Source organism: Antedon bifida, chromosome 4 (genome assembly GCF_963402885.1).
Source record: "Antedon bifida chromosome 4, ecAntBifi1.1, whole genome shotgun sequence".
Lineage (NCBI taxonomy): Eukaryota > Metazoa > Echinodermata > Crinoidea > Comatulida > Antedonidae > Antedon > Antedon bifida.
In genome coordinates this window covers 6,270,895-6,283,961 of record NC_136229.1, presented here as the reverse complement: position 1 = coordinate 6,283,961, position 13,067 = coordinate 6,270,895, and the positions used below count along the sequence as shown (strand labels likewise).

The 13,067-nt window shown below is 32.9% G+C and overlaps 1 protein-coding gene across 5 annotated transcripts in view; it reads left to right on the top strand.

Annotated features, from left to right (window-relative positions):
- LOC144841290 (general transcription and DNA repair factor IIH helicase/translocase subunit XPB-like) overlaps positions 1 to 13,067 on the top strand; it is a 76,633-nt gene that overhangs the window by 1,788 nt on the left and 61,778 nt on the right. For all 5 annotated transcript variants that reach the window (XR_013612008.1, XR_013612007.1, XM_078697570.1 and 2 more), the window contains exons 5-15: positions 67 to 187; positions 719 to 793; positions 934 to 1,056; positions 1,668 to 1,855; positions 2,373 to 2,444; positions 2,735 to 2,841; positions 3,294 to 3,470; positions 3,793 to 3,912; positions 4,214 to 4,482; positions 4,990 to 5,126; positions 5,797 to 5,893. Coding sequence is in view for 3 of the 5 variants with exons in the window: in XM_078697570.1 (XP_078553696.1) it covers positions 67 to 187; positions 719 to 793; positions 934 to 1,056; positions 1,668 to 1,855; positions 2,373 to 2,444; positions 2,735 to 2,841; positions 3,294 to 3,470; positions 3,793 to 3,912; positions 4,214 to 4,482; positions 4,990 to 5,126; positions 5,797 to 5,893 (1,486 nt within the window). In the remaining 2 variants the exon portion in view is untranslated. The remainder of the gene's footprint in view (positions 1 to 66; positions 188 to 718; positions 794 to 933; positions 1,057 to 1,667; positions 1,856 to 2,372; positions 2,445 to 2,734; positions 2,842 to 3,293; positions 3,471 to 3,792; positions 3,913 to 4,213; positions 4,483 to 4,989; positions 5,127 to 5,796; positions 5,894 to 13,067) is intronic.

Here is a 13,067-nt window from a genome sequence, read left to right as displayed (position 1 = left end):
AGATGACCTGGAAGTACTTGGACTTTGATGATTTAACTAACTAAAATTAACTATTTTGTATTACAGGTTAACTCCATATTCTCTGTATGCGGCTGTTTCTGTAGGCCTTCAGACTAATGACATCATTGAATACTTGAGACGCCTCAGTAAAACATCAATTCCTGAAGGAATTATTGAGTTTATCAAGGTAATTCAAATAACAATATTTTATGTTAAGTTTTTCTATGTGGAGAGCCTCTCGACGGTTATTTTTATTTATAACATTTAGGCGATCCTGTGCTTCAATGATTTACTTTAGTACTGTTTTTATGTCTGACTTTGATAAATGATATATATGATATCCTCAAATGGATATTATTTGGTCAAATGACAAAATTGTACTTATACCAAGTACATTTGAGAATACAATACTTTACTTTAATAATCTAGTAGTAAAAAGTAATAACCTAGTAATTATCATGTAGGACTCGAACCCACGACCTCTTAAAATGTAAATTCGGGAATAACCTGCGACTTGCAGCCTATTGGGCTGAATAGCGACATACCACAACTTTCTAATTACCGAAGGGTCCCTTTGTGATCAAGTGCTGCCACCAAACGGCGCTCTTTCGTCTGTCCACCACGATGGGGGCTGAGATGAACCAGTATACTGGGTTAACCCCTATTCTTCCAGTTCTCCTAATCACTAAATTGATTTGGAATTTATTTCTTTTTTCAGCTTTGTACTGTGAGCTATGGTAAGCTGAAACTTGTGCTAAAACACAATCGATACTTTGTTGAAACGTCATTTCCCGTAAGTATTTTAATTTCCCTTCATGTTCACCATCATTCACCAAAACTAAAGTAATTTTGATTTTATTTTAAGCTTCATGCATCATCTGAGCTTCCTGCAGACTAGCTCTAGTTGTTACTTGTTGCTTATTGTATTTAAAGGAGGTTCTACAAAAATTACTAAAAGATCATGAAATCCAGGAATGCCGTTTGCGAGAAGACGACAAACTAGAAGATACGGATGGACTTATCAAGTCACAAACAACAATTAAATCGGCATTAAAAGTAAGGAATTTATTTAAAGATATATTGTCCCTCTGAAAAAATAATTAACTGTAATATAATAGTCAAATTGGCTGCCAGCCAATAGATTTTTGGTTGAATTTAACCATTTAATTTGTCATTTTATAAGTGAAAAAGTCTGATTTAATTAATCTTGATTTTTCATGTTTTTGGGGGACAATACATCTTTAATAAAAAAGAAAGAATATGGATGAACAAAACTGAATAGAAACAATACTGTCATTATCTCTAACCACACATTTGGACTGGGCAAATAATTTCTGATTTTGCTTGCTGTTTTTAAGAATAAATGTTCTATAGAAAAGTACCCTTTGAACCATTGGAAAACTCTTGTATTGGGAGTCCTCATTTTATACAATTGTTTGGTAAACATAGATCAATTTTTTAAATTAAAGACCAAAAATCTGAATTGTTTATCATATGGATGGTCTTAAATTGGAGGTAGACTATATATCAAATTCTTTATTCAATTTAAATTTTAATTAATTTCCACAATATAACATACATATAATATACAATAATGTTAATAAAATAAAATTGCATATAAATACAATGAAACGTAGTTCAAATATTTGTTTCTTTTCTTTCAAAAGCTTAATAAACCTGCCACTAGTACAGTAGAAGCTGAAGCATCTGAGCAAAATGGAAGTGAGAAAGAGGCCATTCCGAGTGATATTTATGATTTTTACGACAAGATAGATAAGGAAGATGAAGAAGGAGAAGACTTACAGACTGTGTCATTTGAGGTCAAACAACAGGAAATTGAGAAATTACAGAAAAGGTAATAGCCACATTTTCTCCCTCTCATTTATCTGTGGCTGCAACAACGATCATTTCCACGCCCCTAACCAGCACCACGCTGTGGAGAATATGTCCATAGTACAGTATGTTGTGTATTTGTCGCAGCCAGACATAAGATCAACGGACTGTTACGAGTTCCTATCTTTGCAAGCTCCGTGTCCTGTTGTTAAATACTGTCAAAAGAATTAACCAATCACACATGCTCTTTCGTTGGTTGTAAATTAGGTTTAAATCTGTTTTATAACTCTAGTGTCTTAAAAAACACAGCTATAGTATAGTATATTGAATAATCCATTCAATGTTTAGTGTGTTATTTTGAAAATAATATTAAAAAAATTAGGTTGGTTAAAATGGGTCCCACAATAAATTGTGATTTACAGAATCTGATCATTGTAGCCAAAATGTTTAAATTGTTTTAGTCATCCTTCGGTTGGAACAAGCTAAACATACTGTATTATGTAATGTTGCAATTTATTGTTTGTTTATTTTCTTTAAAGGTGTATTGAGTTGGACTTTCCACTCTTAGCTGAGTATGATTTTAGAAATGATACCAACAACCCCGACCTCAAGTAAGTACTTCAAGCGAATTGACCAATGCATTGCATTGCATTGTGCTTATTTTGATTCCTAGCTTTCGCTTCCAGGTCTTCCCAGTTGTATCTGTTTTTTTTAGAGGAGAAATTATCTGTGCCTTGTGCTGTGTGTCAAATTGTCTAGCAAATAGTGATTGAGTCACATGTGGAATATTGCAATGTTGAATCTTTTAATTCAGTTTATTTGATTTGAAAAGCTGTCCCGTTTGAACTTGCAAACTTCATCATCTTCATCAATCATTTGCTCTTTTATATGTTTCTTTCAGCATAGATTTAAAACCTACAACAATTTTGAGACCATACCAGGAAAAGAGTTTACGGAAGATGTTTGGTAATGGCCGTGCTCGTTCGGGAATCATTGTTTTACCCTGTGGTAAGACTATTGAATATTCTGTTGCGCTTTAGAAACTTTCTGCATTACAAATCTGTATTATTACTGTATATGATCGAGTATATTCTCAGGTGGCCTGGGTATGAAATTTGTTAGTAATTAAGGGGTGGGATTATACTAGAATTGTACTAACAATAAAATTATTTTGTGTCCAAATTTAGCATAAGATTGGGGTTAGGATTATACTTGAATTGTACTAACAATGGAATTTTTAGCATAAATTAAGGGGTGGGATTATACTCGAATTGTACAATAAAATTCTTGTGACCAAATTTAGCATAAATTAAGGGGTGATATTATACTCCAGTATTATTTATATTAATAGGCTGTCAACCTTGGTAGTAGGTACTGTAGTCCTCCCATTAATAGCACCCCACATTTCATTATCCTGGTTTCGTAATTGAATCTTACGTAAGTATAATAATTTGCGTCAGGTGCCGGTAAGACTCTTGTTGGAGTGACAGCATCATGTACGGTTCGTAAACGCTGTATTGTCTTGTGCACCAGTGGCGTTGCTGTGGAGCAGTGGAGGTCACAGTTCAAGATGTGGTCAACAGTCGATGACACCATGATATGCAGATTCACGTCAGATGCTAAAGACAAACCAATGGGTAGGTTGAAAAAAACTTGTAAAGGCGAACTTGTCCAGAAAATGCAACTTATGACCGCGGGTCCGCAATACTTGCTTGATGTTAATGGGTCAGTTATTAACAAGCTAAATAGCTTATATCAGCCTTCCTATCTTTCTATGCAATAAAACTATAAATACTGTATAGACATTTGGGGGATACAGGTACAAACACTTTAATTTTATGTAAGAAGATTTTATATTAACAACTATATAATTGTTGATTATAAATTATTGTTGCCCAAGCATAAACATAAATAAAGTAAAATAGTTCTGTTGTGTTCTAATTCCTTTACTTTTTTTAGGCTGTACGATATGCATCAGTACATATTCCATGATTTCCCATAGCAGTAAGAGGTCATGGGAAGCTGATCAGGTCATTAAGTGGTTGAAAAGTCAGGAATGGGGACTGATGGTATTAGATGGTAGGTGATAGGGATAAAATGTCAAAAGTTATAATCGTTGTGTTGGATAGTAAGTTGGGAATAAAATAACAGAAAAAGAATAGGATATAGAAAAAATGTATTGCTCAGTATAGGACCATGCCACATCAATGTATGTAGACTGGGCCAATGGGAAGGACCAGGTAATGAGAGTAAATGATCTTGCCTATACAAGAAGTTTCCAACCCATGCTAGTTTGATTTCCATTACCATTACGCCATATGGATCTGTCACTAAGATCACAGTAGAAAAAATTGATTCATAATATTTTGTATTTATTCAGAGGTTCACACGATCCCAGCCAAACAGTTCAGAAGAGTTCTGACAGAAGTACAGGCACACTGTAAACTTGGTCTGACCGCCACTCTCGTCAGGGAAGACGACAAGATTGCGGATCTCAACTTCCTCATTGGTCCCAAATTGTATGAGGCGAATTGGATGGAACTGCAAAACAATGGACATATTGCCAAGGTGCAGTGTGCTGAGGTCTGGTGCCCTATGACCCCAGAATTTTATCGGGAATATCTAGGAATCAGGACCAGAAAAAGATTGGTAAGATATCATTATGAAAGCAGATCAATAGATTTATATATTACATAGCCTATGTAAATACGTGAACATGATTGATTGAAACTGCATCACATGACTACCCCTGCAAGGATCGTAAATCGTATATATCCTCGAGTACGATGATATTGACTGAGTAATTTTCGCGTAATTATTGTGTCCCTGTCATTAAACATAAAATCCAGCAAATTCTCGGGTACGATAATATTGACTGTGTAATTTTTGTGTGGCAACACTCGCGTTTGGCGATAAATAAACAAAAGTCATCTATTGGCACTTGAACTCGCGATGATTTGTCACACCATTACAAGACAACGTTTCATTCGTTGCGCCATGCAACTTGCTTGAAGAAATTAATCGACTAAACTATTAAAACTATGCATACATAGCGCCCTCATTTGTTATTAGTCCTCCCTAGATGTGATGAAAGACCGTTTGTGATTGGTTAATACTCACGGTAGTTAAATTTTAGTTTGTCTATTTTTTTTATAGTTGGTATATGTAATGAATCCTAACAAGTTCAGAGCCTGCCAGTTTTTAGTAAAATTTCACGAGCAACGCAACGACAAAGTGATCGTGTTTTCAGATAATGTCTTCGCACTTATTCACTATGCCAAAGCTATGGAAAAGTAAGTTTAATGAGGTGAAAAATAGAAAAAAAATAGAATTCCCAAAATGTTATTGTTTTGTATATTTCAAAGGGACAAAGTAGACATACTAGTTATTACATTCATTTTTAAGCCATATTTATTCACATACATATTGTAGGGTAGTTTACATAGCAACAAAAACACAATATGTTATACAACAACCTTACAAGGCTTTTGGAGTGAAATTGTTTTTGTTGTTGAGACCAGTAGCGTAACAGTTATGAGCGCTCACTGGCTAAACCCAGGGGCTTGAAGCTTACAGGGGTTCCTGAGCAAGGACCTAAATGAAACAACAGGCATTAAAATGTCAAAACCGGCTAAAAACCTCAAAGGCCTCTAGCATTGTAGGGCCATTTGAGTTCCTAAACCAGTGCCCTCTGCGCTACGCCACTAATTGAGACTTCTCTTAAACCAATTTTTTTTTCTTGTATAGGGTGGTAAGGACACCATCTAGCTTACTATCCAGTCACACATTTAATAGAAATATCTGTTATGATCTTCAATCTCTCCACTAATGGGAGAAAATCCTATTTTAGTGTTCTTTTCCGTTTTGTATTGTTTGTTGAATATATGGAATTTTTATTCTGAAATAAAGTGATCAATCAATCAATAGTGAAAAGTATTAACCAGTGTTATCTTATTTCACCAGGCCGTTCATCTACGGACCAACGACCCAATCAGAACGGTTACACATCTTACAGAATTTTGTACACAATCCAGCTGTAAATACAATATTTATATCAAAGGTAGGAAATATAATTCTTTCACAAATTCAGACTTTCTACAGTATTTTCATTTAGCAAATAATTAAATAATTTTTTAACATTTTTTAACTAAAATAATGTATAGCATTTACATAAAATAGCAGGAAAAGATTATGCTACGTGTATCGTCTTGTTTAACTAAAATTTATTGTTGCTTGTCACAATACTCGCTCCGTGATTGAAAGGCATGATGAGATGATGCAAATTTGTTATCCGCTTATTAAAATGATCACTATTTTTTCAAGTTCTAAGCATTTGTGTCAACGGAAAACATCGTAAAAAAAAACTGTATCATATTAAATTTTTACCGCAATTCTGCATTTTTTTTCGGGTAGCTAGGAATCAATATAACTTTGAACTATATTACTCTCTGTATGTCAAGCAAAAGTTTAAATCATAGTTTTACTCCCTGATTTCTTTTTTTTAATACTACTATTAATTATTATTTATTTTCAGCAATGTTAGTTTGTTATGTTGTCTTTAAATTTATATTTTTTATATCACAGTTATATTTTTATGACACTATTATTTTGCAGTAGTACATAGCATACTTTATTCACAACTATTAAGACTGAAAGGGTCTTTCACACATGTTCTGGTCAGGTGGTGGCAAATCCAACTGAACATCAATGTTTCGTTTTCACATTTGAAAATATCGGTCGATGCATAGCAATGTGAAAACGAAACATTGATGTTTGATTTGCCGTATCAGAACCGTGCTGGAACAGGCGTAAAAGACCCTTAACATGTGGTATTTTCCTTGTGCTATCACAATGGATTATCATATCACAATGTCAGTTGTGCAATATTCCCTGTGAGTGACATTGATGCCATAAATATCAGTAAAGAAAATAATGCCATGTTCTTTGTCATCTAAAGTAATATTTTGTGATGACCTCATAGTATATTATTTCACTTCTTTCAATAAACTTCAGAACTCTTCTGTGATGTTGTTTTAGAAATTAACTGTTGTTTCTATATTGAATCATAAAGAAAGAATCGTAATGATCTGAAGTATACGCTGTTTAGATTATTCATTTTCTCAACTAAAAACGAAACTAGGTTTATTTCCTTAAAATGTATTATGTATTTTGAAACCACAATAACATAAGAGTTCAATTGATCTGAACTGATTGATCATTACATTTTACAGTACTGTACAATACATTTTTAATATTTAAGCTAGATTATAAATCTACTAATTATGTATATTTATATTTACTTTTAATATTTATTGCAAGTTGAAATTTTATTTTTTATACAGCACACTCAATGGTAATATTTTGTGTCATTTCCTCATTGAATGAAAATATTTATTAAAATGAACTGAAGAATTATACAAAGTCACAAAAAACGATCATGTATTATTCATTTTAAATTTTATACATTATAAACATTAACATTTTCAATTGAATGATTTATTCTGTTAAAAGTAACATGATTTTATTTGATTATAATGCTAACATTTGTTAGAAAGATGAAATTAAATTTACTTATTACTAACAATTTTGATTCGTGTATCTGCTCACATTACTTTTGTTTATTTGATAAAGATTATTTCTTTTTCAAATTGTTTAGTATCTACTTGCTTTGCTCTCACTGTAATTTCTGTTTACCTGTTTCTTATCATCTTTGATTCAATCAATTACATTAAAACTAGAAACGTACATGTCATTATTAAACTTAAGCAAAAAAATGTTCAGTTTTCTTTTCTTGGTTGCTAGATTTCTCGGTACATAATAATTCCAGCTGGTTGCTTGTTGAAGGTGGATCATCATCTTTAATTTCATAATAGATTTCCTCATCATCCATTTGTTCTACCTTCTTTTTGTTTGTAGTTGGTTGTGATTTCTCACTTTCTTTCATGTTGTAATATTCTTTTCCTTCCTCTTGCTTGCTTGTAGAAGCTTCTTCATTCACTTCATTGATATTATAGTTGCTTTCTTGCTCATTTTCTGTTATCTTCTCTCCCTTCTTTGAAGGCATCTCACTATCTTTAACATTATACATTCTTTCACCTTCTGTTTTATCTGGTTTGCTTTTTAAGGTTTTGATAGTATCATCATGTTGACTTTGCTTCACAGTAAGTGTATACATCAATACTAGTAAAAGTATCATTAACAGTATCCCAGTTGTAGTTGCAAGTATAATAATAGTTATATCCTTATCATTGTGATTCAACTGTTGATGTTTAGTTGCTGTTGGCACAATATCTTTGACTGTGAATTCCATTTCATCAAACCTGTTCTGGACATTAGTACTCACCAGACACTTAACAGTGTAATTACCAGCTGGTAAATTCTCAAAGCATCTTCCATCATTCTCTTGGTTGTCACCATCTTCTGTAAGTTCTCCATTCAAACTCCAATTGTATAGTGTCTTATTACCAGATCCACCTTCTGTGTAGCACTTGAAACAATTTGCATCCACATGAACTTCTGGTGATTTGTAAAACCTTTTTATTTTCACAATCAATTTAGAAAGAGAAGTAGTTTTAAGTCTATGATCTTTGACTGTAAATTGCATCTCATCATATTTTTTCTGCACATCAGTACTCACAAGGCACTTGACAGTGTAATTACCAGCTGGTAAATTGTTAAAGCATCTTACATCCTTCTCTTGCTTGTCACCATCCTCTGTAATTTTCTTTCTATTCAATGTCCAATTGTAAATTGTCTTATTACCAGATCCACCTTCTACACAGCACTTGAAGCAATGTGTACTCACATGCAATAGTTCAGATGTTTTATGCAATATTTTTACAATTAATCGAGGGTAAACCTTTAGTATCAATGTGTAGCACTCGAAAGATACATGTTGGGAGAAACTTGTGAAACAATAAAAGAATATACCATCTCCAGCTTGGAAACCAGTCAATGTCTGACTAATACTTAAGCTACTGCTATTAACATTATATGACTGCATATTGATATATCTTCCTTGGATCCATCCTATTGTTAATTCTTTTGTGTTTACTCGAGTGTATCTCTTGATGCATGTGATTTTTAATTCTTCATCTTTTTCAATGTTTTTAAAATGTTCACATTCAAGATACATAAACTTTTTAGTTGAGATTTTGGTAACTTCTGCTGAAGGAACCAAAGAATGCTTATTCTCGTCATCTTGACATGCGTATATTCCTACACTTTGTTCTACATTGAAATATATAAACAGATTACAGTTCACTGTATTATTGTTATCAGGATGTTTACCTTTAAACTGTTTGCTTGATGGTAATACTGCTGGATAGCGCATATATGATGTGTCCAAGCAATCATATAGCCACCATAGAACAGCGCCTTCTACAATGATATTACTGACATTCAAGAAGCAAACCACTGTTATGAAGTTGAGGATATCTTGTGACCTGGTCATTGTAATTTCTTCACTTCTACTAAGAATTTTTTCTGACGTTACTTTAGTAAACTGTTGTTTCCATGAATACTAAAACAAATGATGTTAATGCATCTGTAAAGAAAGCAGGCTATGAAATTATTATTTTCTTTTTAACTGAAAACAAAACAAATTTTTATTTCTGTGTCTACTTCTGTTTTCGACAACAGTCATAACAACGATAATAGTTGTAATTATTGTTATAGTTATTTTTCAAGGTTGATAAAAGCCTACTGAAAGTCTGAAAAGAAAATGTATCTGTAGTACAAGCAATGTGATGAAATCTGCTGTAAACTGTGTCTATGCATGAATTGAATATTCTAGACCTGGATACTCTGATATGGTATTCCAATACATATACCATGTTCACAACTAAGGATGTTGAGAATGGAGAGATGCACTGCTTTTTATAATTATTATGTGTATTATATACTATACGCTATGCTATATTGTATCTGGAGTCGAGTGGCTGAGCAGTTTAGGCAGTTGTGTCTCAAACGTCTTCTATGAATTATGTGCCTGCGCGGTACATTGGTTGGCTTTCGTCAATAGTTTTGCCGAAAGTGTCTGAAAACTTACCTACTGGTTGGAAGTTGTTAGTTTAATGTACATATACAATATTTCTTATTGACGGCCAATTTCTGACATTTGGACTGCTTGGTAGGTTTGCTTGCTTCTGGTAGTATAAAGGCTAAAATAAATGAAATCTTATTTGTGAGGTATATAGCCTCACTGAATTATATTACAAATGTTTTCTATTCATGTACCAGTACATACAGTATATGGAGACTAATTCGATATGAAAATCATTTATAAAGGGAGTACAGTTCAACCCTCTCTTTTTGAACACCTCTATTCAAGGAACATTAGGGAAACTTTCATTTGAAACCAACATGGGCAATAATATTTTAACACATGCGACCCCTATTTAGGGGTCACCTATTAAGGGGACACTTTTCTGGGTCACGAAGGTTTCCCTTAATAGGGATTGTATAACCTAAAGAATATAATAAACTAGGATCTTTTCTATTCTCATAGTAATTAGTACAACATAGCACAGTAGTAGTCGTGGTTCATGCATCAAATAAGACTTTGATACAGAAAAAGAAACAAAAATATTAGGCTAGATAAAATTATCTTCTACTGTACTGTATCAATTGAAACATACATTTTTCACACACAGCTACCCAATTCTTTCGGTAACAGTGTTGATCACGCCAAGTACCACCATGGTGCTTAAACAGAGCAGCACAATTATTACCGTTACTATGTTTGGGCTGGCCTTGTTGCCAATCTGAAAGATTAATTACGACTTTTAAGGACTAGTAGAAACAGTTTAAAAAAAGAAATAAATATTTATCATTTCTGTTTTCACAAGTCTTAAAATGATGATGTAACTTTCGTTTATTTAGAGAAGTGAGTAACATACTTTTAATTTAAAAGCTTCTGATTGGGCATATAAAAAATTGATAAACATGGATTAAAAAAATATTAATTTTAATTTGTGATATTTGTGATATTTATTATTTGTATGAAAGCTGTTTCTTCAGATTTTTAAATTTATGAGCAAAATATCAAAAGAACTGAATAAAAGAATAATAAAAACCGTACTTTCATAACTTGAAGTGTTCAACATCCACTCAAATATACCATCTCTATCTATATCATCAAAGTAGCCAATCCAAGAGGCATTTGATGTGGAATCTTCAGTGAGTCTCTGAAGTACCCACATGTTTTCACTTTCACTTGAAATTTCAACCAAATTACTTTTCAAACGCTGGCATTCTTGCGACATGTCTAGCCACGTACCAGAAGTGTTCGTGACCCAGTAGCATTTAGAAAATGAGGCGTTGTAGTGCCATCCTGTTGGACAACCTGAAAATAAATTATGATTTTAATCGACCTTTTTGACAGACTGAAGTTTAAAAAAAACTGTTCCCAAGATACAAATATTCTACAATGTACTTCTTTACATTCTTCTTAGCATGTGCCATAATGTCTTTCACTGGCTAAACCCAGAGACCCCAGAGCTGCAGTAAGAGGTCCTTAGAGGCTCTTTCCCTCTGTGTTACACGACTGCTACTATATACAGCTTACAGCTCTACTCATTTTCAAACATCAGTTGTTTAGTGTATTTGCACATGTATCTAAGTGTACGCAAAATGATTTTCAGTTGTGCAGTCGCTTGCTGCGTCATGAAGCAAAAACTAGGCCATTTGACGTGCAACTTGGTGATTTAAGTTAGGTCTATTTTTTAGGTTAATAAGAAATATAAATAAATAAGACCATGTTTACTTCGTATTCAAGTTAATCCTCATCTAAACTATGGCCATGTTTTCCGCAGCCAAAATTATCGCTTAATTTTTTAACCAATCAGATAATTAATAAAAAAATAAAGTGCGCATGATCAGACATTACTGAACAACCAAGAGCCCAATTATAACGCAACGATTTGTCCTTCAGGTCAAAGGTTAAACTTTATTGCATTTATTCGATAATTATCCGATTTGAATTAGATAATTATCGGTTAAATTTCTCGCGTTTAATTGGTTAGACCCCGTTTCCACATGTATTTTATCGGTTAATTATCAGTTAATTTTTGACTGCGGAAAAACAGCCTGTTACTCACCACAAGTAATGTAATATGTAACAGCCAAAATTGACAGTACTGCAAGTCCTCTCAGTTCCATTTACATAAATTCTAAATTCTGTAATATAAAAAAAAAGTAGGAGGGGGCTAGCTAGACAATAATCATATTCTTTAGATAAAAATTTGTGGAGCTGTGTTGTTGACTCACGTTATCTTGGATTCTCATCTGCACATTGCGTTTGTGGCACCACTATTAGTGAAACTGACAACCACTTTATAAAACAGGATTAATTAGAGAGCTTTTACAAAATACGTAATTTTAGCTTCAGGAAATTTTCATTTAGATTTTATATTTCCTAGACTCTAAAGCTAGACAATTCCGCTATTAAAAGGTGTTGTTTAATTGTAATTTAATTAATTAATGAACTAGTATGTTATGCCTGTGAAAACATAAAATCAATTTTACATCTATAATGTTCAGTAGTCACATTAGAGTCACTTTGTGGTGTCACGATTAAAAAGTAATAATATTTGATGAAATAAACTAGCAATAAACTTACGTCAAAGATTGGTTCGTCTAGCTAACAGCTACACTTCGTCAGTTCTTGTTATGTTGTTGCCGGTTGGTCTCCTCTGTACCACTTTGTGATTTTCTGGTAAAGTCTAGCATGAAAACAACTGACTAGCTGTTTACTAGATGAAGCTGTTTATAGTTGGCTTAACTATTAATACTTTGAAACCAGTAGAAATTGTTTCACACTTTTTAAGTGATTAAATCATTCAATATAAAATGAATGAATGGTAGTTAGATGAACACATGAATGAGCAAGAAACAAAAGGAAAATTGAAACAAATATGAATAAAGGAATGAATAAAACACTGGGTTCTACATATGCTTAAATTGCTGTGAAAGTGTTAGATATTAAACCTGAAAAATGACCAAGTCACTGCTGATATTAAAAATTTGATATGATCCTTTCATAAAACATACTCTTTGCTGAACAAAAGCTAGGTGTATACCATTCATTCGATTGTAACTTGAGACTTCATGTTAATTAAAAGTTTATTACAAATAAATTATTAATCAATGTCATTGAACAGTGTTACTGAGACATTGCTTCAGTTTTGGCGCTTTTTGTCTGTACTTGCGTCAAAGTCGGTCAACCATGAATC